We start from the raw sequence: 26,911 nt of genomic DNA, 5'->3' as shown, positions 1-26,911 counted from the left end.
AGGCACTTCATGTTCCCCAGCTCTCCAGGTTATTTATGCTGCATTTGAAATCTCACTGATTTTCATCTCAAGTGCAAACTTCTTCAAAGCTGTCTTCGTTTTTATATATTAAGATATTGTATTTATTTACATTTCGATGTGAATATGAATTAACTTTGGTGACATTTTCAAGACATTATATGTTATCTCGATATATTTTGTTGTAATATATACTATAAAATCAAGTACAGTTGTTTTTCTTAGATATTACTATTCTGTCAGGCCTACTTGTCCGTTTATAAATTATATGTAATATATGGTAACGCTTTTTTCACTTCCCCTACTCATTGTTATTTGATAGTGAGTGTTTGTGTGGAGAACAATAAACGTCATGTTGCTATGCCAGTGAGAAAAGGAAACGTCGGCCAGTGACCGCGGTCAAGTGCAACAACAACAAAAATTCCTGACACCTGTTATAGAAGTAACACATTTGAGTGAATGAAAAGGCATGGACCTAAGTAAAATAAGCAATTCGTTTGTTGGGACTTGATTGAGGCAGAAGAATAGCCGATTTACTTATGGCAAGTCCGGAGAGAAATAAGAAGATTCTGCTTGATATGGTGAAACAGCCCAGCAACGACCATTGTGCCGACTGTGGGGCCCCTGGTGAGTTATATTATATAAAATGCATGTTAAACCATGATTGATAGCCTCTAACATTTGACATGTTTGGGTTACCATTGTGGTTAGGATATGGTACAGATAGGAACTGTAAAACAAAAGTTTAAAGTAGTAAAATATTGAGGGACCCCCAAACAGAAGCTATGTCTTCTATGTGACTATTTCATATTAATGATCGACTATTTCAGTGTGATTGTCAAGACATGTGAGTTATATTTGCATTTGCTTTTATTTCACTGGATTTCACTGCTGATTATGTTCTTACTACGACTGTGATGTGGTTGTCTCACCTAGCTATCTTAAGATGAATGCACTAACTATAAGTCACTCTGGATAAGAGCGTCTGCTAAATGACTAAAAAGTAAAATGATTTTAACCATGGCATGTTTTAAAGAACTTATTTTGGGGGAAGTTATAGTTCATTCAGTCAATGATTACAAGGGTTCCTCCTTTCCAGTAACTCTCTACAACTCATCAACCAACCTAGAAAAAACAACCAATCAAGGCATGACATACTACAAAGTCCAATATCCAAACTATAGTAATGTGGTACAAAGATATACATGCTGCAAACATTTCAAGTGTCTGATTGATTGATACAGTATCATATTACTGCTATTCACAGAGCCAGACTGGGCCTCATACAAACTTGGTGTGTTTGTATGTGTGAACTGTTCTGGGACACATCGGGACTTGCCTGCCATCAGCCGGATAAAGTCCATAGGCTTGGATTTCTGGGATGATTCCCTAGTAGAGGTACAGTTTAACATGTCACAATAGCCCAGTAGGGTACCAAGGACCTTTACACCTTGAAGGATGTACTCTCAAGATCACTCAATAGTCACAATCCCTTTGATGTTGTGATGTTCTAACATGTTTCTTATGTTATTATTATGTTATAGCGTTCCTATTATGTTTCTAATTGTAGTTTATGAAGACAAGGGGTAACGCTGCAGCCAATGCGTTCTATGAGAAGTGTGTTCCGCCGTTCTACTACCGGCCACAGGAGAAGGACTGTGTGTGAGTGGAACTATATCAATGTCTTCATTCACTCCCTCAATTTAAGGAAGTGTAAATTGTGATGACTTGACAGTTGTTCATTCAGTGGAAGGATGTAGTATTATTTCAAGAGAAGAAGAAGAAACATCTTGGCGTCAATTAGCCTACAATTGATTGAGTTGGCAAATACTACAGGGTTTGTGGTCGAAGTTGAGTCATATATTCAACACAAAAAGTTAGTATTTTTTAAATATTTGTTTTTGTATTTCAATCTTTAACCTTTTGGTTCCCTGACAGTGTTCTTAAAGATCAGTGGATACGTGCTAAGTATGAGAGGAGAGAATTCACAGGAGAGAATAACTCCCTTCAACAAGTTTATAGTTCAGGTAAGTGCTAAATGTTGACAAGCCTTCATGGATAAGTCTATTTATTTTATTCAAATTGTCTAGGAACACAAGACATTTCCATACATCGCTGTCTACAGAGCAAGGCATAGAACCAAATGTACCAGAATACTGCATATGAAAAGACGAGGGATACTAACTAAATCAATGGTTTGTATTGGTTGGATCCCATTCAGGACTTTACGAAAGAATACTATGGAAGAAAGGCAAGGACAACAAGCAGTTCCTGAAAAGGAGATTCCTGCTCTCTGAAACAGACTTCACCTTGAGATACTTCACCAAGGAGGATGTAAGTTGGGTGAAATGCAGAAGACACATTTCAGTTGAATGCATTCAGTTGTACAACTGACTAGGTATCCCCCTTTCCCTTTAAGTAGCTTCTCTCCATCCTCTTCGATCAGATAACCCACCTAACAAAATGTCGTCCTGGGGACGTGCCCAGAACACTTTGGAAAAGTCACAGGGAACATCCCCTGTTACTTAAAACAATGGAACTCCCTAAATCTCTCTCAGATCATTACCAATCCCATGAGGTATGACCCCAAACACCCAGAAAGGCTACTCTCCTTGATGTTATCCTAACAAATAATCCTGATAGGTATCAGTCTGGTGTTTTTCTGTAGTGACCTTAGTGATCACTGTGTTCTGAATTGGCTGCTCAGTTAAATGACCTGTACTGATTTGTCATAGACGCTTGCTGAAAAACTTTAATGAGAAACCTTCCTTCATGACCGGGCCTCTGGAAATTAGCATAGAATCCGCTTGATCCCCTCTGTCGAAGAAGCTTGGACCTTTAAATAAAATATTTTCAGTGGTATTGTTAACAGGCACGCCCCCATAAAGAAAGTGATCATTAAAAACAGGTTCAGCCCCTGGTTCGACTGTGATCTGGCAGAGTTACTTCACCTCAAGAACACTATTTGACGAAAGGATCTGCACACAAATACTCAGTCTGACTGGCTGTTGTTCAGGCAATTGAGAAATAGTGCACTCAAGCTATACGGAAGGCCAAAGTCAGTTACTTTAAGGAGCAGTTCTCTCTCTGTGGGTCTAACCCAACGAAGTTCTGGAAAATGGTGAAAGACCTGGAGAATAAACCCTCCTCCTTACAGCTGCCCATGTCCCTTAATGTTGATGATGTGGTTGTTACTGACAAGGAGCATATGGCTGAGCTCTTTAATCATCACTTAATTAAGTCAGGACCTATTTGACTCAGCCACGCCTCCTTTCCCATCCAACACTTCCTCATCTCCCAGCCCTTCTAATGTGACTAGCCTTGATGCTACTCCCTCTTTTCCCCCTTCCTCTCTACTCAGCTTCTCCCTGCAGGCGGTCACTAAGTCTGATGTGCTAAAGGGGCTCCTTAAACTTGACCCCAAAGAAACATCTGGGTCAGATGGTTTACATCCTTTCTTCTTTAAGGTTGCAGACCCTATAGTTGCCTAGCCTGTCTCTCCTTTCTGGGGAGGTTCCCAGTGCTTGGAAGGCAGCCACCTTAAAGGGGGAGATCAAGCGGATCCTAACTCTTATAGGCTAGTTTCTACAGTATCTTGCCATGTTTATCAAAGTGTTAGAAAAACTTGTCAATAATCAACTGACTGGCTTTCATGATGTCTATAGTATTATAACTGGTACGCAATCTGGTTTCCACTCTGGTTATGGATTTGTCACTGCAACCATAAAGTTCCTAAATTTTGTCATTGCCTTTAACTCTAAGCATTGTTCAACTGCTATCTTTATTGACTTGGCCAAAGCTTTCGATACGGTAGACCATTCTATTCTTGTGGGTCGGCTAAGGTGTATTGGTGTCTCTGAGGGGTCTTTGGTCTGGTTTGCTAACTACCTCTTTCAAAGAGTGCAATATGTAAAGTCAGAACATCTGCTGTCTCAGCCCACCTGTCACCCCAATGCTCGATCCCAGGCTTCACGCTCTTCTCAATTTACATCAACAACATACCTCAGGCAGTAGGCTCTTATCCACGTACAGTGCATTGGGAAAGTATTCAGACCGCTTGACTATTTCCACATTTTGTTACGTTACAGCCTTATCCTAAAATAGTTTCAATTGTTTTCTTCCGCTCATCAATCTACACACAATACCCCATAATGACAAAGCAAAAACTTTTTTTTATTTTTTATGTTTTTACAAATGTATAAAATAAAATAAACTGAAATATCACATTTACATAAGTAATCAGACCCTTTACTTAGTACTTTGTTGAAACACCTTTGGCAGCGATTGCAGCCTCAAGTCTTCTTAAGTATGATGCTACAAACTTATGGGTAGTTTCTCCCATTCTTCTCTTCAGAGCCTCTCAAACTCTGTCAGGTTGGTTTCATCAGACCAGAGAATCTTGTTTGTCATGATCTGAGAGTCCTTTAGGTGCCTTTTGGCAAACTCCAAGTGGGCTGTCATGTGCCTTTTACTGAGGAGTGGCTTCTGTCTGGCCACTCTACCATAAAGGCCTGATTGGTGGAGTGCTGCAGAGATGGTTGTCCTTCTGGAAGGTTCTTCCATCTCCACAGAGGAACTGTGGAGCTCTCTGACCAAGGCCCTTCTCCCCGGATTGCTCAGTTTGGCCGGGCGGCCAGCTCTAGGAAGCGTCTTGGTGGTTCCAAACTTCTTCCATTTAAGAATGATGGAGGCCACTGAGTTCTTGGGGACCTTCAATGCTGCAGTAATTTTTTAGTACACTTCCCCAGATCTGTGCCTTGACACACTCCTGTCTCGGAGCTCTACGGACAATTCCTTTGACCTCATGTCTTGGTTTTTGCTCTGACATGCATTGAATTTACCACATGTGTACTCCAGTCAAGTTGTAGAAACATCTCAAGGACGATCAATGGAAACAGGGTGCACCTCAGCTCAATTTCGAGTCTCATAGCAGAGGGTCTGAATACTTATGTAAATAAGGTTTTCCTGTTTTTAAATTTTAATAGATTTGCAAAAATGTCTAAAAACCTGTATTCACTTTGTCATTATGGGGTATTGTGTGTAGATTGATGATGATTTTTAAAAATGTAATCTATTTTAGAGTAAGGCTGTAATGTAGCAAAATGTGGAAAAAGGGAAGGGGTCTGAATACTTTCTGAATGCACTGCATCCACTTATATGCAGATGATACAGTTTTATACTCAGCTGGCCCCTCCCCAGAGTATGTGTGGAATGCTCTACAACAAAGCTTTCTTAGTATCCAGCAAGCTTTCTCTGCCCTTAACCTTGTTCTGAACACCTCCAAAACAAAGGTTATGTGATTCGTTAGGAGGAATGTCTTACTGACACTGGTGGCTGCTTCGCGTGATGTTTTTTTTATTTAATCTCTACCATTTTGCCCTTTGTGCTGTTGTCTGTGCCTAACAATGTTTGTGCCATGTTTTGTGCTGCTGCCATGTTGTGTTGCTACCATGTTGTGTTGTTGTCATGTTTTGTGCTGCTACCATGTTGTGCTGCTGCCATGCTGTTTTGCTACCATGTTGTTGTCTTGCTATGTTTTTGTCATACTGTGTTTCTGCCATGTCGTGTTGTTGTCATGCTGTGTTGCTGCCATGTTGTGTTGTTGTTTTAGGTCTCTTTATGTAGTGTTGTGGTGTCTCTTTTGTTGTGATGCATTTTGTTAATTTCTTTTATATTTTTTATCCCAGCCCCAGTCGTCACAAGAAGCCTTTCCCTCTTGCTAGGCCATCATTGTAAATAAGAATTTGTTGTTAATTGACTTACCTGGTTAAATACATGTTAAATATAAAATACCTGAGAAGGGCTCATCATAATGCCTGTTGTGCATTATTGACCCTAGTCCAAGAAGCCCAAAGCAGTCATCTCTATGAAGGACCTCAATGCCGTGTTCCAGCCGGAAAAGATAGGCCACGCCCACGGGCTGCAAATCTCCTACCTGGAGGAAGAACGGACCAGAAACTTGTTTGTTTACCATGACAACAGCCAGGTAATAACCAATGACAAAACTGAATTGAAACGTTGTCATGAAGACGTCTAGAGATTTAAAGACTTCGGGTCAAATTTCTCTTTCCTTCTTCTAGGAAATTGTGTCCTGTTTCAATGCGATTCGGGCCACCCGGTTTGCTTACCTCAAGAAAGTCGACCCTAATTCCAGGGAGTGTGACGTGAGTACAAACTGTTTCAAAGTAGAAGTCTTGTATCGCCGTAACTGACATGATATGTCATAGGTGACGTCATACTTTCAAGGATTTCCATTGTACAGATCTGTCTCCTTTCTATGTTTTTGATCATGCAGCTTGTACCTTTGATAACCAGAAGTAGCATTAAAGAAGGCTACATGGAGAAAACCGGCCCAACGGTTAGTAATCCATCAAATTCATTGAACATAGTGAAGTTTTAAAGTGATATACATCGAGAGCACCAGAAACTCAACGTGTATGATGGTCAGCCAGGACTAATTCTGTGTCTGTTCTTAGCAATCGGAGCCATTCAAGAAGAGATGGTTCATCTTAAACTTAACGGACAGAAAGCTGTCCTACTTCAAAACTTCACTGGTAATGACAACAGAGAACATGCATAAGCCATTTGTATTTGTGGAGAAGAATGTTGTAACTAGTGTGTGTGTGTGTGTGTGTGTGTGTGTGTGTGTGTGTGTGTGTGTGTGTGTGTGTGTGTGTGTGTGTGTGTGTGTGTGTGTGTGTGTGTGTGTGTGTGTGTGTGTGTGTGTGTGTGTGTGTGTGTGTGTGTGTGTGTATGTGTGTGTATTGCTGTGTGTCCGTCCATAGGATGCCTTGGAACTGGGAGCTGTCTTCATCGGCACAGAGGTCCATGGCTACTCTGTGAGAGAGGGCCAGCCTAAGGGGAACCGCAGTGGCAGGTGGAGGTTCGGGGTCACCTTGGAGACGCCAGACAGGCAGTTTGTCTTCCTGTGTGACCAGGAGCAGGACCAGAGGGAGTGGATAGAAGCCTTCAAACTAGTAATCTCCCAGCCTATGCTACCGCAGCACTACAACAGTATGAAGACCATTCACTGTTCACCATGTTTACAATATACCAGCAGCATGAGACTTATGATTATTGTAAAAGTGGTCAATGACAGGAAATTATACTTTTGAGTAGCTGAAATAAGTTTTTATTTTTTATTATTGACAATGTGTCTTTATTTGTTTTTTCAGCTGAGGCAAACATGAGAAGGATGAAAAAATGAATGGTGTAAAAACCGGAGGAAAGGAAAGCACCATTTACAGGAAGAAATGGCAATGTGTGAGGCTGGCTGCCTGTTTCAGAGAGACTACCAGTGACAGGAGGAGGCTTCTCACAAGAGGTGATCAGTGAACTCTTCAATGGAGTCATGTTTATCGTAAAATGATGAGAGGCTAAATGAACTCAGGCTAAAGAGGCTAAACGAACTGAAGAGCTGCCAATGTGGACCAGCACTGGTAATCATTGCAAATCACCATTATCCAGGGCACCTTGCAAAACAGTGACAGGACTGACTATTATGAGATGGGAACTGATGTCATTGTCGGGGACATTGGGAATGTAATATGTACTTTCTATGAACTACTGTTCATATACACTGAGCGTATAAAACATTAAGGACACCTGCTCTTTCCATGACATAGACTGACCAGGTGAATCCAGGTGAAAGCTATTATCCGTTATTGATGTCACTTGTTAAATCCACTTCAATCAGTGTCGATGACAGGGAGGAGACAGGTTAAATAAGGATTTGTAAGCCTTGAGACAATGGAGACGTGGATTGTGTATGTGTGCCATTCAGAGGTTGAAAGGGCAAGACAAAATATTGAAGTGCCTTTGAACAGGATAAGTTAGAAGGTGCCAGGCGCACCAATTTGTGTCAAGAACTGCAACGCTGCTGGGTTTTTCATGCTCAATAGTTTCACGTGTGTATCAAGAATGGTCCACCACCCAAAAGGACATCCAGCCAACTTGACACAACTGTGGGAAGCATTGGAGTCAACATGGACCATGTTGGGCCTGCATCCCTGACACCTTGTAGAGGCCATGACCCGATGAATTGAGGCTGTTCTGTTCCTAATATTTTGTACACTCATTGTAAGTAGAAAGCGAGAGAGTGCGATACATTCAAGTATTGTATCTATTAGTTTGTTTTTTGTATAACACAGTTGTTTTATAATACAGTATTTTATTTTATTTGTGTTGATTGCAGCCTACTGTTATTTATATTATTTTGTATGTCCTGTCTATTTCAATGTTGCATATGCCAATAGCACACACCACGAAAAGTGAGTTAAGCATTATCTATGTCCATATAGAGCACCCCTTGTGGCTCAAGAGGAAAAATATTATTTACGTTGTTATTATAACTGTGACACTGTGATAACTACATTAGCAATGGGTTTCTTTACAACAATATGTACATGTACAAAGAGGCTGTTGTGGAAATTCTTACACAGGGACACTCAAAGTCAGTCTTAATATGAGTCATTGTTTATTGTCAGCGCGCTGGAGAGGTTCCAACCAACTCAATGCACCATAGTACACATGTCAATCAGGAGCTCTGCTGGGGCAGTCCCAGCAGTTGTCTTATATACGCCTATACACATATAACATAATTCATTAATCATTACCGTTTCATTCATGTGACCGACCAATTACTGGTTCATAACATGTGACAGACCAATACCTCACAAGGTATTGTTCTCAAAACAAGGTCTGGGCATACTGCCAAATTGCAGCTACTAATAGTGAAGATTCGTTCAGTCAGCCACTTGCATGAACACAGAAATTGGTTATAAGAAAAGCACTAACATTAAAATTGCCATTACAAAGGCAGTCCCCACCTTTACCAGGATGTTAAGAATGTTGCTCTGGGTGGCCAGTCCACCTCATCCCACAGGAGCAACAGAACAGCCACCAACTCCCTGAGACAAATCAAATGCTCCTATAGATAGACCTGCATCCGGTGGCGCCTCACAGAGACTGGAGAACAGCCAGCAACTCTGCCCCCACACCACTCTCCACCAGTTTTCTCCCAGGAACTGCATGCAGATACACTGAGCTATGCCCAAGCCGTATGCAGTCAAAGAGGCCCAATGCAGATTTTGGAGCCACAATGCCCTCCACAACAACCTCTTCAATTCCCCCTAGAACCTCCCTCCTATACTACCAGACCAGGCCCATCACAGCACAGCTCAACCAGACCCGGCCCATCACAGCACAGAGCTCAAACAGACCCGGCCCATCACAGCACAGCTCAACCAGACACGGCCCATCACAGCACAGCTCAACCAGACCCGCCCATCACAGCACAGCTCAACCAGACCCTGCCCATCACAGCACAGGTCAACCAGACCCGGCCCATCACAGCACATCTGTCACACCCTGATCTGTTTCACCTGTACTTGTGCTTGTCTCCACCCCCCTCCAGGTGTCGCCCATCTTCCCCATTATCCCCTGGGTACTGATACCTGTGTTCTTTGTTTGTCTGTTGCAGGTTCGTCTTGTTTGTCAAGTCAACCAGCGTTTTGTCTCAGCTCCTGCTTTTCCCCAGTCTCTCTTTTTCTCGCCCTCCTGGTTTTGACTCTTGCCTGTCCTGACTCTGAGCCCGCCTGCCTGACCACTCTGCCTGCCCCTGACCCTGAGCCTGCTTGCCGTCCTGTACCGTTGCCCACTACTCTGGATTATCAACCCCTGCCTGCCTTGATCTGTCGTTTGCTTGCCACTATTACTGTAAAAAAAAACATTTTATTCAACACAGTCTGCATTTGGGTCTTACCTGAAACCTGATAATATCTCTACCAGACCCGGCACATCTCTACCAGACCTGGTCCATCACAGCACATCTCTACCAGACCAGGTCCACCACAACTCAGCCCAGCTCTACACAGCACCGACCACTACCCTAGGGTCTGGCAAAACACTGTCGAGGGTAGTGCACCACATGATGCAGTCCACACCATGCATCATTCACATCATCAGCCCTCATATGCTGAGAGTTTGGAGCTTCACCAGCAACACTGCCCTCCACACCACCCTCCTCAATTCCCGCCACAACCTCTCTCCCAGGCTAGTTTCGGTTACCCTCCCTACTCCCATCCCCAGGTCAGGCCTGAGACACTCCTGCCCCACATGGAAGCCCCAACCCTGCAACAGGAGCCACACCAAGGCCTCCTGTGCACTCCCAGAATGCAGCACTGGCAGCCACTCCGGTCCCCTGTAACAGCTCCACTCCTTTGGTGGGAGCTTCATCCGGGTGGACTGAGCTCTGCCAACACTGTTCTCCCAGTTCCCGGCCCAGCCCCTGCATCCAGTGACTTGAGGGACGACTGCCAAATGCTCAGTTTGTTCTGCTCTCACGTGGTTGCCAGGGGCCTTGGCAAAGTCTCAGCTCACTCAACAAATAGTTGCAGATGACCCTATGCCTGTTAACTCCTATGTGAATAAGCTGAATACGCCCTCTGTCTTGGCCATATATGTCAAATCTAACTCACGGTGTCATAAGAAAAAATGCACCCTCCTCCCCAACTGTCAGTATCTCCCTAGGAGAGGTGGGTGTGGAGTCAGGCGCAGGAGAGCAAGAATTTCAAGAAGGCCGTTTTATTTACTGGTCCACCAACAAAACAGGTACAGGACCACAAAAGCAGTCACTAGAAAACAGGAATGCAGTCTAGTCGAAAACGGAGGAACAAACTCCTCTACTAAACTAACGTGTGGGAAAAACAGTCCCGTGAAAATAAACCTGTTTAACAGGGAAAAACACAACCCAAGCCAACGACAGTAACACAAACAATCCCGCACAAAATCTAGTGGGTAGGGCGAGATTAAATACCCCACTGATTAGCCTAAACTAGACAGGTGAACACAAGACAGACAAAACCAAACAAAAAAGAAAAGGGATCGGTGGCAGCTAGTAGGCCGGCGACGACAACCGCCGAGCGCCGCCCGAACAGGGAGAGGAGCCACCTTCGGTGGAAGTTGTGACACCAACACTAAAAATATTTTCACATGACCCTCCCCTTTTACTGTGAAATACATTTAATACCCTCCCCCCTCATAGTATGAACTAAAAATAATGTTTTTGACCACAAGTAACAATAACTGTAGTGACCCTGTGTTCATAAATGTTGATATTGAATTTGCCCCTTCAGAATACTTTTGTAGCACAGTTGATGCCATGCAGGGCTACTTGGACTGACCCCATTTTGGTCGACTGAGATTTCTCGGGATTGAGAAGTCTCAAATATACAGTACCAGTCAAAAATGTGTACACGCCTACTCATTATAGTTTTTTTTTTTTTTTAAGTTTTTTTTTTTAAATTGTAGAATCATTTTGAAGACATCAAAACTATGAAATACCACTTGGAATCATGTAGTAACCAAAATAGTGTTAAACAAATCTAAATATATTTTAGAATTTAGATTCAAAGTAGCCAACCTTTGCCTTGATGACAGCTTTGCACATTCTTGGCATTCTCTCAACCAGCTTCTCCGGGAATGCTTTTCCAACAGTCTTGAAGGAGTTCCCACATATGCTTAGCACTTGTTGGCTGCTTTTCCTTCATGCAACTCATCCCAAACCATCTCAATTGGGTAGAGGTCAGGTGATTGTGGAGGCCAGGTCATCTGACGCAGCACTCCATTATACCATGAAGGCCTGATTCACTCAGTTTCCTCTGAACAGTTGATGTTGAAATGTGTCTGTTACTTGAACTCTGTGAATCATTTATTTGGGCTGCAATCTGAGGTGCAGTTATTATAATGAACTTATCCTCCATGTGATTCACACCTGTTTCAGTGGACTAATCCATTGCGGAGGCCATGGGATGGGACAGTACATCACTCTAAGATATGTGCTACTGAAATTGTATATGGTTATAATATGTAAGAACAATGGTGCAACTAGGGTTGCAAAATTCCTGCAACTTTCAATAAATTCCCAGTTGTTTTCTGAAATCCCTGTGGGAGGATTATTGTTAAATTAAAAATTAAATATGGAGGACATCCAGGTGGTTGACAGCCTCACTGCTGACGTCACCCACAACGATGCTTCAGTTTCTCCTCATCTCCTTCTTCTCACTCCAACCCCCACCCCCCCCCCATCCCCATCCCAAACTGACCTCCCCCAAACCCAAACCAATCCATTTAGCTTCAGTAAACTTTTATTGCATTTCATTTGATTGTGTTTTGAATCTTCATTGTAACCCGAATATAATTATGTCTAATGAGGGTCACTTTCATAGTCACTTTATAGATATAGAATTATCATCAAATGTCTTAGAATTCAACCACAGATGCAGGGGTTTAGCAGTTCAACTTCAGTACTAGTCAATTATTCACTGATTGACTTTCAACTCAGAATTGAGACAACCAAGGCAACGAAGTCAACAGGGGGGCAACTGTGACATTGACATCATGGAAAATGTACAATGATGGCCATATTGTGAATGGGAAAGTGAACACAAAGTGAAAAATGTGCCAAATGTGTAAGACCACTCTGATTATCTTAAAGGTCCAATGTAAGACCACTCTGATTACCTTAAAGGTCCAATGTAAGACCACTCTGATTACCTTAAAGGTCCAATGTAAGACCACTCTGATTACCTTAAAGGTCCAATGCAACTGTTTTTATAACAATATCAAATCATTTCTGATAGCAATTATGTACCTTACTATGATTGTTTTCAATTAAAATGGTCAAAAAGAAATGCCAAAAATCAAGCAACAATTATGCTAGGACTGTCTGGGACTGTCTGGAAAACTGAAAACTACCTGTTATTGGCAGAGAGGTTTGGAACTCTTATTGGTCTATTAACTCATTTACCGCTTGGTGATGTCACCAGCCAGGCCAAAACTCCATCCCACCAAAACAGGCAGAAATTTCAGGCTGTCTTTTAAAACAGCTCTTACACTGAAGGGGCAGTATTATAATTTTCACAACTGCACAGTATTACTCCAACCATTTAGTGTGGAAATATATATAAAGCACATTTAAATCCCGTTTTTGACTGCACTGAACCTTTAAAGCAGAAAAGGAGGGTGATCTGCACATGTACACTTGAGAATACCAGTTTGGGCAAAAAATAAAATCAGGTGGCAATGCAGCCATGCTTTCAGTAGGAGAGAAACTTCTGGTTGTTTACAGTTTTGAGGTGAGTGAATATATTAACCAGAAAAATGGCAGTCTTGGAAAGTGTCTAACTTTTTAACAATTATACTATAAGGGCACAAGGCGAGACCCAGATGCAGACACTGGAGGCAGATGGTTTGAGTCTTGATATTTATTAAACAATCCAAAAGGGGTTGGCAAGAGAATTGTTATGGACAGGAAAAAGGTCAAAACCAGTTCAGAGTCCAGGAGGTACAGAGTGGCAGGCAGGCTCGAGGTCAGGGCAGGCAGAATGGTCAGGCAGGTGGGTACAGAGTCCAGAACAGGCAAGGGTCAAAAAGTGGGAGGACTAGCAAAAGAGAATAGAAGCAGGAGTACGGAAAACCGCTGGTTCACTTGAAAAACATACAAGACGAACTGGCAAAGAGACAGGAAACACAGGGATATATTGTGAGGTTCTGAGTTATGCACTACAACCCAAAACTATATGTGATTGTGATTGAATACTTAATGTGATTGAATATTAGCAACTGTTGGCCTGCACGCCTGGGTGTCTGTGTGTGTGTGCTGGAAGTAACAGTTAGCCCCAGATAAGTGTGCTGGGAAGCTGTGGTTAGCCTTGAGCGAGAATAGTGTGCTTTTGTATACAGGTGCAAATAGCTCAGACAATGTTGCAGAGCTGTCTGACCTCAGTCTCTGGGGTGAGGGAGCGTAATCTACACAGCAACAGCGCCGGGACACCAAAGAGCGCAAAGAGGCTAGGACTAGCCTGAGCGCCCGGCGATAGGCTGGGTGAGTCTAAACCACGCCCAGTCTCTACTCTGACAGGCCGGCTCGGAAGCAGGAACTACCTCTTGTCAGAGTATATTATAATATCTTTGTCAGGAACAAGTTAGTTCTCTGTTCTACCCTGCGGGGTGGTACAGGGAACCCGTATATACGAAAGTTGCATTTACCATTTATTGCTTAGTTAATAAAAAGTACATAGCATACAATTAGTGACTCATTGTCATACTTGTCCTTATACCAGATTGAATTGACGCAACCCTAACAATATTCACCAGGGAAAATAAGCGACACCTGGAGGGGTGGAGACAATCACCAGACAAGTGAAACAGATCAGGGTGTGACAAATACAACTAACTGACTTTATACATGACACGCCTACAGTTGCATTGATTGACATATTCTCATTAAACCTCTCTCTCAGCAATGACACACACTGTATTAACGTGCTTTCAAACACACACACACACACAGAAAGAGAGAGATACTTAATTGGTGTTGTTTATTAATTAGGTACATTCTTTTCCTCGAGAGGGAAAATCCCGTTCGGAAAATTTGCAATCTGCCTTACTTACTACACTTTCGGTTTCAATTCAGGCATTCTAGCCTACACACCGAATCGCAATGGCGTTGCTACTTGAAGAACTTCTTACAGATATAGGAAAATGTCTCACATGTTCAATATGCTTTGACATTTTCACTGATCCAGTGACTTTAACTTGTGGCCACAGTTATTGTATGAAATGTTTAGAGGATTGTCTACGTGGACAAGCGAAGACGAAGAGGGATTGTCCCGATTGCAGAGGAAAAATTCGACCAGGTTTTAAACTGCATAAAAATGTTACACTTTGTAACATCGTGAATGTTCATTATGAACATAAACGTTTTGTATCCACTGAAGAATTTACAAATGCACATGAAATGGAAACGGTAAGTTAAAACGTTTTTTTTTATGAACAGAGTATGCTTATTGACTCCTGTCACGATCAACGTCGCTACATAATAACACGGAATTTTAAATAGGAATAAATCAGGTTGGAGGATTCACTTTTATTTTTTTTTACCATAAACAAGTGCACAACTATATATAACTTATCAAATAGTAGAAATATTTTAGTTGTATTATATAATATTACATTATATAATTGTCAGGACTTCAAAGAGGATAAAGCTGAAGAATGTGTGGCCTCACACTCACAACAAACTGATATCAACAGACAATCTGAGGTTGGAAGTACTATTCAACAGCAACAGGTAAACTTTCCAGATACAGTATTTACAGTAGGCTACAACTTCCTCCTTAGTTGGTTTTCTTTTTTAAAGATCATATTTTTTAAAGATCATATTTTTTAAAGTTAATTTTCATGCTCCTGTGTTGTGTTATCTTGTCATATAGATGGAGGACCCTGTTGTTATAAATGACACAAGCTCAGAAGTGACAGATGACAGGTGTCCTGATGTCCCAGCCTCCCATGATGGTCGTGTTCAGGAGTTACCCATCTCCCCTCCCTCAAATGACAGACACAGGGCTGAAGGTAGACTGTAGAATTTGTCCTATTCTTGAGTCTCATGTGAATATTACTCCTTATATTGTACTGAATATTGTAAATATAATGTGCTGTTTTCACCAATCAACCACTAGATGGGGTAGCCTATATACAGTATAGCCATTCAAAGACATCTGTGTCATTAGAGTACATCAGATACCAGTGGTGTAAAGTACTTGAATACAAATACTTTAAAGTACTACTTAAGTAGTTTTGGGGGGTATCTGTACTTCACTTTTAATATTTTGGACAACTTTTACTTTTACTTCACTACATTCCTAAATAAAATAATGTACTTTTTACTCCATACATTTTGACACCTGACACCCAAAAGTACTGGTTATCTTTTGAATGCTTAGCAGGACAGGAAAATGGTCCAATTCACACACTTATCAAGAAAACAATCCAGGTCATCCCTACTGCCTCTGATCTGGTGGACTCACTAAACACAAATGCTTCGTTTGTAAATGACGTTGGAGTGTGCCCCTGGCTATCCGTAATTTAAAAAAACAAGAAGATTGTGCTGTCTAGTTGGCTTAATATAAAGAATTTGACATGATTTATACTTTTACTTTTGATACTTAAGTATATTTTAGCAATTACTATTAATTTAGATACTTAAGCATATTTAAAACCAAATACTTTTAGACTTTTACTCAAGTAGTATTTTACTGGGTGACTTTCCCTTTTACTTCAGTAATTTTCTATTATGAAGGAACACTCCACCCAAAAACAATATTTTGGTATTTGCAAAATGCATCATACAGGAATGATTTTGCAATTTTTAAAGTTACATATCTTGAAAACTTGATTGCTGACAAGCAAACATTGTGGGACTTTGTCAACAATTAACTAATGAAACAAATACCAAAAGATAGTTTTTGTGTGGAATTTTCCTTTAAGGTATCTTTACTTTTACTCAAGTACGACAATTAGGTAATTTTTTCATCATGGTCAGATACAGTAGGCTGATAAACTTTACTGCATTCATCTAATGACTTCAATCTCACATTTTGTCCATATCTGGCCATGTCTGTCAGCAGGCTTTGCCCCTCCACCCCATCCCCTGCCTGGGGTCAGCTTCTCCTGGCTCACCTTCAACCCAGCCCTAGGCCACAGGCGCCTGACCTTCATACCCAAAGAGCACAGAGTGGTGACCAAGACGACGTCCTCCGCATGCCAAAACGGCCGCTTTGACATCAGCCAGTGGATGGCGGAGCAGGAGTTCAGTGAAGGCTGCCACTATTGGGATGTAGATACGTCAGCGAGCGTGGGCTGGGCCGTCGGGGTTTCCTACCCCAGCATCGGCCGCAGAGATCAGCTGGGTCGCACAGCCAACTCCTGGTGCCTGGAGTGGAGCAGGAACAAGCTGTGCTACTGGCACAATAACATAGAGGAGTTTATCAAACATGGCTGCCCCAGTATCATTAGACTTGCTCTGGATGTGACGAATGGGACCTTGTCATTTTATAGCCTGTCTGACAGTCAGACTCTGCTGCATTGTGTGGAGGAGGGATTCACAGAGCCAGTGAGGCCAGTGTTCTGGCTGTTTGGGCTGAAGGTAAACAATGCTTTGTCCTTTCCTCCTTGCGTGTCATAAGGATATGTGAGGATGGGGACAACATAAAGAGTTGTCTGTTTTATGAGTGAGATAAATAAAATTACATATTTAGTCATTAATATATTTAACACAATATTCCTATTAGAGGTCAAAATAAAATGACAATCACCTATATTTTTTATGTTGCTTTTTTATTTCCCCCAAAGAATTAATGGAGTTTTGCGTTGTTATAGTAGCTACACAATATTTGTCCCCTTGCTCGCCTCGTTGGAGGCGGGTCGTAATTTCATGTTCAGGCTAGCTTCGCGCGGTCGTAACGTTCAAGTTTGTGTGCAGACGAATGACTAATAATATAAATGTCGACATTAGCAGCTACGCTTTATGTCTGAGAGGTTAGCTCTTTCAAAGGACCCGTTTGGTAATATCATTCAGTGCAGGGCATTTACTTCGAACGTAGCGTCAGTTAGGTTTATGTTGGTGAAGCTCAATTGGGAAAATGCAAACGTAAGCCAGGCCACATAGCTGAACGCTGGCTGTATTCAACCACACGAGAGAATAAATGATTTCATGAACGCATTTGCAGATTTGGTTCTTCAACAGTGGTGAAGATGCGGAAGGACGTCAGAATATTACTGGTGGGAGAGCGTAAGTGGATTTGTTTTGGTCTACTCCGTAGTTCTGTTTTACTGTCAAGCTCGAACCTGCATGCATGACAGCCAGCTGGAGGAGTGCGTGATGCTGATGAAAGGACTCGGAGGAATAACGTTATCTAGCTAGCTTTGTGCCACTAGGTTTATCCAGTTTTATAGCTAACGTTACACTACCACATACACACACACACCATGATGTTAACTACACTACTCAGCTAGTAGTGTCATAACATAGCTATCTAGCTAGTATCCTAAACAATTTGATGTTTAGACCCAAGTGACATTGGCTATTTACCATCTGCTGTGATGTTGACTAACTGCCTGTCCACATTGCATTTGTCATCAGTGCATGGTTTGCCTTTATCTAAACAGTTTGATATCTAAACAATTGAGAATCAGCTTCCTATTTCGCAACAAAGCCTCCTTCGCTCATGTTGCCAAACATACCCTCATAAAACTGACTATCCTACCGATCCTTGACTTCGGCGATGTCATTTACAAAATAGCCTCCAACACTCTACTCAGCAAACTGGATGTAGTCTATCACAGTGCCATCCGTTTTGTCACCAAAGCCCCATATACTACCCACCACTGCGACCTGTATGCTCTCGTTGGCTGGCCCTCGCTACATATTCGTCGACAAACCAACTGGCTCCAGGTCATTATAAGTCTTTGCTAGGTAAAGCCCCGACTAATCTCAGCTCACTGGTCACCATAGCTGCACCCACCCGTAGCACGCGCTCCAGCAGGTATATTTCACTGGTCATCCCTAAAGTCAACACTCCCTTTGGTCGCCTTTCATTCCAGTTCTCTGCTGCCAATGACTGGAATGAATTGCAAAAATCACTGAAGCTGGAGTCTTATATCTCCCTCACTAACTTTAAGCATCAGCTGTCAGAGCAGCTTACCGATCGATCACTGTACCTGTACACAACCAATCTGTAAATAGCACACCCTACTACCTCATCCCCATATAATTTATCTTCTTGCTCTTTTGCACCCCTGTATCTCTACTTGCACATCATCTGAGCATCTATCACTCCAGTGGTAATGCTAAATTGTAATTATTTCACCTCTATGGCTTATTTATTGCCTTACCTCCCTACTCTTTTACATTTGCACACACTGTACATAGATTTTTCTACTGTGTTATTGACTGTATGTTTGTTTATGTGTAACTCTGTTGTTTTTGTCGCACTGCTTTGCTTTATCTTGGCCGGGTCGCAGTTGTAAATGAGAACTTGTTCTCAACTGGCCTACCTGTTAAATAAAGGTGAAATAAAAATAAAGTTTGCCCTAGCTAAATGTCCGCTTTAGTTAATGTGTTCAAAACATTCACTCTGACTCACCTAGGCAGCACCTGTCCACTTTAAATATACTTTTGGCCATGTAGTGTATGTGGACACCACTTCAAATGAGTGTATTTGGCCATTTCAGCCACACCCTTTGCTGACAGGTGAATAAAATCAAGCACACAGCTATGCAATCTCCATAGACAAATATCGGGCTTTAGAATGGCCTTACTGAAGAGATCAGTGACTTTCAATGTGGCACCGTCATAGGATGCCATCTTTCCAACAAGTCAGTTTGTAAAATTGCTGCCCTGGTCAACTGTTAGTGCTGTTATTGGGAAGTGGAAACGTCTAGGAGCAACAACGGCTCAGCCGCAAGGTGGTAGGCCACACAAGCTCTCAGAATGGGACCACCGAGGGCTGAAGCGCGTAAAAATCGTCTGTCCTCAGTTGCAACACTCACTACCGCGTTCCAAACTGCCTCTGGAAACAACGTCAGCACAATAACTGTTTGTCGGGAGCTTTATGAAATGGGTTTCCATGGCCGAGCAGGGTTTGGCAGATGCCAGGAGAACGCTACCTGCCCGAATGCATAGTGCCAACTGTAAAGTTTTGTGGGGAAGGAATAATGGTCTGGGGCTGTTTTTATGGTTCTGGCTAGGCCCCTTCCAGTGAAGGGGAATCTTAACGTGACAGCATAAAATTGCATTCTAGACCAGGCCTGGGCAATTATTTTCTATGGAGGGTCACATTAGAATATATTTTCTCCATTGCATGCCAGAATCATATTACAGGATTATACATCATGTGTATGACTGTTGACAGATATATCTACTGTAAATCACGTCCAGACATGCTACTTATTTAACTTTTTTAACATGCACAGAAATGAACCACATTCATGTTCTCCTTTTGGTAGGTATTTTCATTATTAAACATGCAATGAACTACACGGAGGGAAAAGTACACTGTGCATTCAGCACCACGGACAGAACTCTTGTTAACGGGTATATGACACAAAAACACAAGGAGAGAGAGCTCAACATTACATTTCAACTACTCAGTGTGAGGGGTGAAGTCTCTGATGGGCATTGATTAGAGCAGTGAAGTCGGATATAGTTTCTGACGTCGCTTTGCGCAGGATTGCAGAGAGGTGAAAGTCAGTAAGAGGTGATCTGTGCCTTGACTTGTTATATTTCATCACTGAAAATGTCTGTTCACATGCATAGGTTGACCCAAACAGTACAAACATCTTCTGAGCATGACTCCTAATCTTTGGAAAGTTTTGTTAAGCGAGATGCATAGAACCTCGTTAGTGACATTGTTTTGAATAGTTCTCCAATCACTGCATCAGACTGAAGATCGATAAACTCAAGTTGCAGGTCAGTGGGAGCGTTATCCACATTGAAGGTGAAAGGAGAGGAAACCAACAGCATGTCATTTTACAACTCTTTGAAATCCCCAAAATGACGAGAACTTCCCGTTCAAAGCACGTAGCAGCGATGTATACTTCACCCGCTGGTCATCTGATAGGGAACAGACTAGTAGTGTCGGAAGGTGGGTGAGATTGTTGGCTTCTACTTAGCGGGTCAGGAGGAGTAATTTTCCCTTGAAGGCTTTGACAAGGCTGTACATCTGATGTGCAAAAAGACCAAAAAAACACCCTACATTCATTGTCTACTTTTCTTTGAAAAACACATTTTTGCGCAATTTCTAGCTAGCTATTATTTGTAACGTGTCAGCCTGTCAGTCACTGTCTGTCCTCGTCAGTCACTGTCTGTCCTCGTGCAGTTATTTATACGTGCCTTCAAAATAAATGTTCAAAAGCGATGTGTGTTAAATCATTACAGAAAGGCGAGTATTCATTGGACTTTTAATTTGAATAAAAAATATGTTTTTCAAAACTTTACTATCGCAAATTCTTTGATCTGAGCATTATTCAGCGGGCCCTATTGAATCAGGTCGCGGGCCACATATGGCCCTATGTGGAAGAACTTGACTGGCCTGTACAGAGCCCTGACCTCAACCACATCGAACACTAATGCTCTTGTGGCTGAATGGAAGCACGTCCCAGCAGCAATGTTCCAACATCTAGTGGAAAGCATTCGCAAAAGAGTGGTGGCTGTTAATAGCAGCAGAGGGGGGAGCAATTCCATATTAATGCCCATGATTTTGGAATGATATGTTCGAAAAGCAGGCGTCCACATACTTTTGATTATGTAGTGTATGATTCTCTCTAATAACTGGGTTTCTTATACAGTGCCTTTGGAAAGTATTAAGACCCCTTGACTTTTTCCACATTTTGTTACGTTACAGCCTTATTCTAAAATTGATTAAATAATATTCATCCTCAGCAATCTCCACACTACCCTATAATGACAAAACGAAAACAGGTTTTTAGAAATGTTTGCAAATTTATAATAAAAAAAAATAAAAAAAACATACCTTATTTACATAACTATTCAGACCCTTTTGCTATGAGACTCGAAATTGAGCTCAGGTGCATCCTATTTCCATTGGTTATCCTTGATGTTGCTACAATTTGATTGGAGTCCGCCTGTGTTAAATGCAATTGATTGGACATGATTTGGAAAGGCACACACCTGTCTATATGAGGTCCCACAGTTTATAGTGCATATCAGAGCAAAAACCAAGCCATGAGGTCAAAGGAATTGTCCGTAGAGCTCTGAGACAGGATTGTGTTGAGGCACAGATCTGTGGAAAGGTACCAAAACATTTCTGCAGCATTGACTGTCCCCAAGAACACAGTGGCCTCCATCATTCTTAAATGGAAGAAGTTTGGAACCACCAAGACTCTTCCTAGAGCTGGCCGCCTGGCCAAACTGAGCAATCGGGGGAGAAGGGCCTTGGTAGGGAGACCTTGGTCAGGGAGGCACCATCCCTATGGTGAAGCATGGTAGTGGAAGCATCATGCTGTGGGGATGTTTTTCAGCGGTCAGTGACTGGGAGACTAGTCAGGATCGAGGCGAAAATGACCGGAGCAAAGTACAGAGAGATCCTTGATGAAAACGTGCTCAAGACCTCAAACTGGGACGATGGTCCACCTTCCAACAGGACAACGACCCTAAGCACACAGCCAAGACAACAAAGGAGTGGTTTCGAGACAAGTCTCTGAATGTCCTTGAGTGACCCAGCCAGAGCCCAGACTTGAACCCAATCGAACATCTCTGGAAAGACCTGAACATGGATGTGCAGCAACTCTCCCCATCCAACCTGACAGAGCTTGAGAGGATCTGCAGAGAAGAATTGGAGAAATTCCCCAAATACAAGTGTGCCAAGCTTGTAGCGTCATACCCAAGAAGACTTGAGGCTGTAGTCGCTGCCAAAGGTGCAAAGTACTGAGTAAAGGTTTGGTATACTTATGTAAATGTGATGTCATTTTTTTATTTGTAATAATTTTGCTAACATTTATAAACCTGTTTTTGCTTTGTCATTATGGGGTATTGGGTATTATGTGTAGATTGGGGGGGGGAAACAATTGTTAAAAAAATGTCTTAAATGTGGAAAAATTCAAGGGGTCTGAATACTTTCCTAATGCACTGTTTTGTTTATACAGTGACCCAGGGCTCTATGTTTCACATTTGCCAAATTCAATTCCCTTCTAAAGCAAAGCCCTATTGTGATTTAGTAAGCTGTCAAGTAGCTCTGTCTGGCCACGAATGGGCTTAGAGCCAATGCTCATGTCTTAGATTTGGGAGGCAACTTGGTGTAGGAGACCAGGGATAGAATATTTCACTGCAGCAGCATCACTATCTCACCGTGTGTGTGTGTGTGTGTGAAGCACGAGACAGACTGCCAATTTGTACAAAGCATAAAGAGGCTTGCCATCTATGATGTTTGAAATGTACAGAGAAACAATGCATGACAGGCTGCAATTCTAAAACAGTTACTTTACGTACACATAACAATGCAATAGAAAGTGAGGCTGAGCAAATTGCCTCTCCCTCTGTCAATTCTAGAATGGAGAAGAGTCTCATTGCCAGGTGTGACACTGAGCCAGTATGACACCCTCTTTTTCTTTTTTCCGACAGCCAAGGTGGGGAAGACTTCCCTGATCATGTCGCTGGTCAGCGAGGAGTTCCCACAAGTGGTACGTTAAGAAGCTTCCTGGAACCTCTCTGTGTTTAGTAAATAGATTGAATAATGTCTATTCAGCCTATGAAGCACTTTTCCCAAACTGAGAGTGCTTTGAATTGTATCGGGTAGACTGCTAACTCCCCGTGGGAGACGCACGTCTTGATGATCAGCAGTAGTACTAATAAACAGTTATAATACATGCATTACCTACAGTTGAAGTTGAAAGTTTACTTACACCTTAGCCAAATACATTTAAACTCAGTTTTTCACAATTCCTGACATTTAATCCTAGTAAAAATTCCCTGTTTTAGGTCAGTTAGGATCACCACTTTTATTTTATGAATGTGAAATGTCAGAATAATAGTAGAGAGAATGATTTATTTCAACTTGTATTTCTTTCATCACATTCCCAGTGGGTCAGAAGTTTACATACACTCAATTGGTATTTAGTAGCATTGCCTTTAAATTGTTTAACTTGGGTCAAATGTTTTGGGGAGCCTTCCACAAGCTTCCCACAATAAGCTGGGTGAATTTTGTCTCATTCCTCCTGACAGAGCTGGTGTAACTGAGTCAGGTTTGTAGGCCTCCTTGCTCGCACATGCTTTTTCAGTTCTGCCCACACATTTTCTATGGGATTGAGGTCAGGGCTATCTAATGGCCACTCCCAATACCTTGACTTTGTTGTCCTTAAGCCATTTTGTCACAACTTTGGAAGTATGCTTGGGGTCATTGTCCATTTGGAAGACCCATTTGCGACCAAGCTTTAACTTCCTGACTGATGTCTTGAGATGTTGCTTCAATATATCCACATACTTTTTCTCCCTCATGATGCCATCTATTTTGTGAAGTGCACCAGTCCCTCCTGCAGCAAAGCACCCCCACAACATGATGCTGCCACCCCCTTGCTTCACGTTTGGGATGGTGTTCTTCGGCTTGCAAGCCTCCCCCTTTTTCCTCCAAACATAACAATAGTCATTATGGCCAAACAGTTCTATGTTTGTTTCATCAGACCAGAGGACATTTCTCCAAAAAGTATGATGTTTGTCCCCATGTGCAGTTGCAAACCGTAGTCTGGCTTTTTTATGGTGGTTTTGGAGCAGTGGCTTCTTCCTTGCTGAGCGGCCTTTCAGGTTATGTCGTTATACGACTCGTTTTACTGTGATATAGATACTTTTGTACCTGTTTCCTCCAGCATCTTCACAAGGTACTTTGCTGTTTTTCTGGGATTGATTTGCACTTTTCGCACCAAATTACGTTCATCTCTAGGAGACAGAATGCGTCTCCTTCCTGAGCCGTATGACGGCTGCATGGTACCATGGTGTTTATACTTGCGTACTATTGTTTGTACAGATGAACGTGGTACCTTCAGGCGTTTGGAAATTGCTCGCAAGGATGAACCAGACTTGTGGAGGTCTACACATTTTATTTCTGAGGTCTAGGCTGATTTCTTTTGATTTTCCCATGATGTCAAGCAAAGAGGCACTGAGTTTGAAGGTAGGCCTTGAAATACATCCACAGGTACACCTCCAATTGACTCAAATTATGTCAATTAGCCTATCAGAAGCTTCTAAAGCCATGACATCATTTTCTGGAATTTTCCAATCTGTTTAAAGGCACAGTCAACCTAGAGTATGTAAACTTCTGACCCACTGGAATTGTGATACAGTGAAATAATCTGTCTGTAAACAATTGTTAACTTGTGTCATGCTTGTCATCCAACTTGCCAAAACTATAGTTTTTTGACAAGAAATTTGTGGAGTGGTTGAAAAACGAGTTTTAATGACTCCAACCTAAGTGTATGTAAACTTCCGACTTCAACCTTATGTAGAATGTACGTTTTGAGTATCCCATTGGTGTTTCTTTATGATGGTCATCCTTGGTTGGTTCCTTGTAACAGGTGCCCTACCGGGCTGAAGAGATCACCATACCGGCAGACGTCACCCCAGAGAGAGTTCCTACACACATAGTAGACTACTCAGGTACTGTAACTGTACTAACAGTGTAATTATATAATGTGTACCTTATCTCTGTTGTATTATGCAAACCATGGGTAAGCATGTTATTGTACATTCAAGCCATGTACACTGAACTACTACACTAATACTGTCCTGTTGTTCACTAACTGCGTGTTTTAACATGCACAGAGGCGGAACAAACAGATGAGCAGTTGTCTTCAGAGATATCAAAGGTAATATTAGAACCAATGTCCAGTATTGTAGAAAGATTTGTGTAGAGATTTGAGAGTACTGCCGAGTCCAGATTGTAATGGTTGTCGCTCCCTTTACAGGCCAATGTGATTTGCATAGTGTACGCCGTCAACAACAAGAAGTCCATTGAGAAGGTGAGTTTAGTCATAGTACTTGACATAGCCTAGGCTATTTAATTTTATTTGTGTATTCTTGAAGTACTGTATGCACATTTATGTTTTGATATCAGCCAGTTCACACTCATGTTTGCTTTTTGTATCTTCACCATCTTGTTTTCTTTTAGGTGACCAGCCATTGGATTCCACTTATAAATGACAATACAGACAAGGACAGCAGGTGAGGGATACAGTCTAGGTTTAGTTGTGGTTCGTATGTAGCCCAGTTCCTGCATGAGCTTTGCAATGGTAACGCTATCGTCTTAATGACCTATGACATGAAGAGTATGGGGGTTGCAGTGTAGTAGTGGGTATCCAATGTGGTATGTGTGTTGCAATACTTAACCACTACCAGGGTTCACCCTACTTGGTCACTGTAAACGGCACTCTACATGAAGTTACGTGAATGTGTTTTCTCCTAAATATATGATATATGCCTGGATGCTTTCCTAAAGTTTTGAAAGAGATGGGCACGAGTCATAAACACAAGTCCATGATTTTCACAACGAGTCATTTCAGTAAATGTACACATTTTCTCCGTAGAACAGCAGTCTAGAAGTACAACAAGTCATGGTGGACCTAGCTTAATGCATGCAGGCCCACCACTTGATAATATTATTTCTAGGAAGTGCAATTGAGATCAAAAATATTTATTTTCCAAGAAAGACTTCACCAGAATACAAAACTATCACACACTACAATTGCACACCCCCCCTCCCCCTATAGGGTTCCTGTCATCCTGGTCGGGAACAAGTCTGACCTGGTGGAACACAGCAGCATGGAGACCATCCTGCCCGTCATGAACCAGTACACTGAGATAGAGACATGTGTGGAGGTGAGACTGCCAGAGGGCTTCTGTACTGAGTCACCCACTGTGTTGTAGCACTGTACCCAGAGTAGTGATGCATCGCCAGATATTGCATAGAGGCTGCTGACTAAAAGCCACTGACCTACAGTGGTTTGTCCTTTAAAAGTTGCCGCAGAATTCTATGGCACGTTATTTAACCACTGGTACCATTAATGCTAGTTAGTGCTAGTTTGACCACCAGTGGGCATCTTTGAGAAGCATTTGATAGCCTTCAATAGTGGCTGTATTAGAGAATTCAACCCCTTTTTTTGTAAGAACATGGCATATGGGACTGATTTTAATACATTTTGCTAAATAAATTTGATTAATACTATGGTGTTTCTATTCCAAGAAAAACGAAAAACCCTCTGGGTTTCCATTAGGATGGAATGGAAAATATGGCTTTGTACAACGTGACGGTCGGCTACAGTACTGGGCTATTTAGCTAAAGAATCTCTGTGTCGTGTGGGCGCGTGGGAAACCGGGGTTCAATTCCCCGACGAGGAGGAAGGAGAAAGCTGTTCTTGTAAATAAGAAATTGTTCTTAACTGACTTGCCGAGTTAAATAAAGGTCACACTAACAGCATTTTGTGCTGCAGTGTCTTAGACAGCTGCGCCACCAACACAGAGAGGTGTTGGTAACGGTATATTGTTCTG

At 42.0% G+C, this 26,911-nt stretch overlaps 3 protein-coding genes across 6 annotated transcripts in view; all 3 read left to right on the top strand.

Annotated features, from left to right (window-relative positions):
* Nucleotides 1–242: 242 nt before the first annotated feature.
* LOC129836753 (arf-GAP with dual PH domain-containing protein 2-like) lies at nucleotides 243–8,196 on the top strand. The gene is made up of 11 exons (XM_055902920.1): nucleotides 243–645; nucleotides 1,286–1,416; nucleotides 1,589–1,680; nucleotides 1,957–2,045; nucleotides 2,240–2,352; nucleotides 5,858–6,004; nucleotides 6,099–6,182; nucleotides 6,314–6,376; nucleotides 6,495–6,572; nucleotides 6,804–7,032; nucleotides 7,194–8,196. The coding sequence occupies exons 1-11, from the start codon at nucleotides 558–560 to the stop codon at nucleotides 7,223–7,225; spliced, it is 1,146 nt and encodes a 381-aa protein (XP_055758895.1). The 5' UTR covers nucleotides 243–557; the 3' UTR covers nucleotides 7,226–8,196.
* Nucleotides 8,197–14,330: 6,134 nt separating this feature from the next.
* Nucleotides 14,331–17,179, top strand: LOC129836727 (tripartite motif-containing protein 65-like). Of its 2 annotated transcripts, none has more exons than XM_055902918.1 (4): nucleotides 14,331–14,827; nucleotides 15,050–15,151; nucleotides 15,294–15,432; nucleotides 16,485–17,179. In XM_055902918.1, exons 1-4 carry the CDS (start codon nucleotides 14,522–14,524, stop codon nucleotides 17,042–17,044), a joined length of 1,107 nt encoding a protein of 368 aa, XP_055758893.1. In that variant the 5' UTR covers nucleotides 14,331–14,521; the 3' UTR covers nucleotides 17,045–17,179. The 2 variants fall into 2 exon arrangements, with proteins under 2 accessions (XP_055758893.1, XP_055758894.1); XM_055902919.1 differs by having other exon boundaries at nucleotides 14,332–14,827; nucleotides 16,488–17,179.
* The window catches only part of LOC129836691 (mitochondrial Rho GTPase 1-A-like), a 28,411-nt gene continuing 18,440 nt past the window's right edge, over nucleotides 16,941–26,911 (top strand). For 2 of the 3 annotated variants that reach the window (XM_055902917.1, XM_055902915.1), the window contains exons 1-7: nucleotides 17,274–17,650; nucleotides 23,000–23,058; nucleotides 24,943–25,024; nucleotides 25,190–25,233; nucleotides 25,333–25,386; nucleotides 25,536–25,588; nucleotides 26,134–26,242. In XM_055902917.1, the coding sequence (XP_055758892.1) occupies nucleotides 17,614–17,650; nucleotides 23,000–23,058; nucleotides 24,943–25,024; nucleotides 25,190–25,233; nucleotides 25,333–25,386; nucleotides 25,536–25,588; nucleotides 26,134–26,242 (438 nt within the window). In that variant the 5' untranslated portion in view covers nucleotides 17,274–17,613. Of the gene's footprint in view, nucleotides 17,006–17,273; nucleotides 17,651–22,999; nucleotides 23,059–24,942; nucleotides 25,025–25,189; nucleotides 25,234–25,332; nucleotides 25,387–25,535; nucleotides 25,589–26,133; nucleotides 26,243–26,911 lie in introns of those variants that run through there. The other variant, XM_055902916.1, reaches the window with a different exon arrangement.

Source organism: Salvelinus fontinalis, chromosome 3 (genome assembly GCF_029448725.1).
Source record: "Salvelinus fontinalis isolate EN_2023a chromosome 3, ASM2944872v1, whole genome shotgun sequence".
NCBI classification, from domain to species: domain Eukaryota; kingdom Metazoa; phylum Chordata; class Actinopteri; order Salmoniformes; family Salmonidae; genus Salvelinus; species Salvelinus fontinalis.
The sequence above is the reverse complement of the archived record's forward strand: the minus strand, read 5'-3'. Positions and strand labels throughout refer to the sequence as shown.

What these genes read in the sequence shown, in the direction of transcription:
- LOC129836753 (XM_055902920.1), top strand. Translation starts at nt 558, where the DNA reads ATGGCAAGTCCGGAGAGAAATAAGAAGATTCTGCTTGATATGGTGAAA. An exon ending in GGGATGATTCCCTAGTAGAG is followed by an intron (nt 1,417 to 1,588) that starts GTACAGTTTAAC and finishes TTCTAATTGTAG; the next exon opens with TTTATGAAGACAAGGGGTAA. An exon ending in CTAATTCCAGGGAGTGTGAC is followed by an intron (nt 6,183 to 6,313) that starts GTGAGTACAAAC and finishes TTGATCATGCAG; the next exon opens with CTTGTACCTTTGATAACCAG.
- LOC129836727 (XM_055902918.1), top strand. Translation starts at nt 14,522, where the DNA reads ATGGCGTTGCTACTTGAAGAACTTCTTACAGATATAGGAAAATGTCTC. An exon ending in GTACTATTCAACAGCAACAG is followed by an intron (nt 15,152 to 15,293) that starts GTAAACTTTCCA and finishes CTTGTCATATAG; the next exon opens with ATGGAGGACCCTGTTGTTAT. An exon ending in TGACAGACACAGGGCTGAAG is followed by an intron (nt 15,433 to 16,484) that starts GTAGACTGTAGA and finishes CATGTCTGTCAG; the next exon opens with CAGGCTTTGCCCCTCCACCC.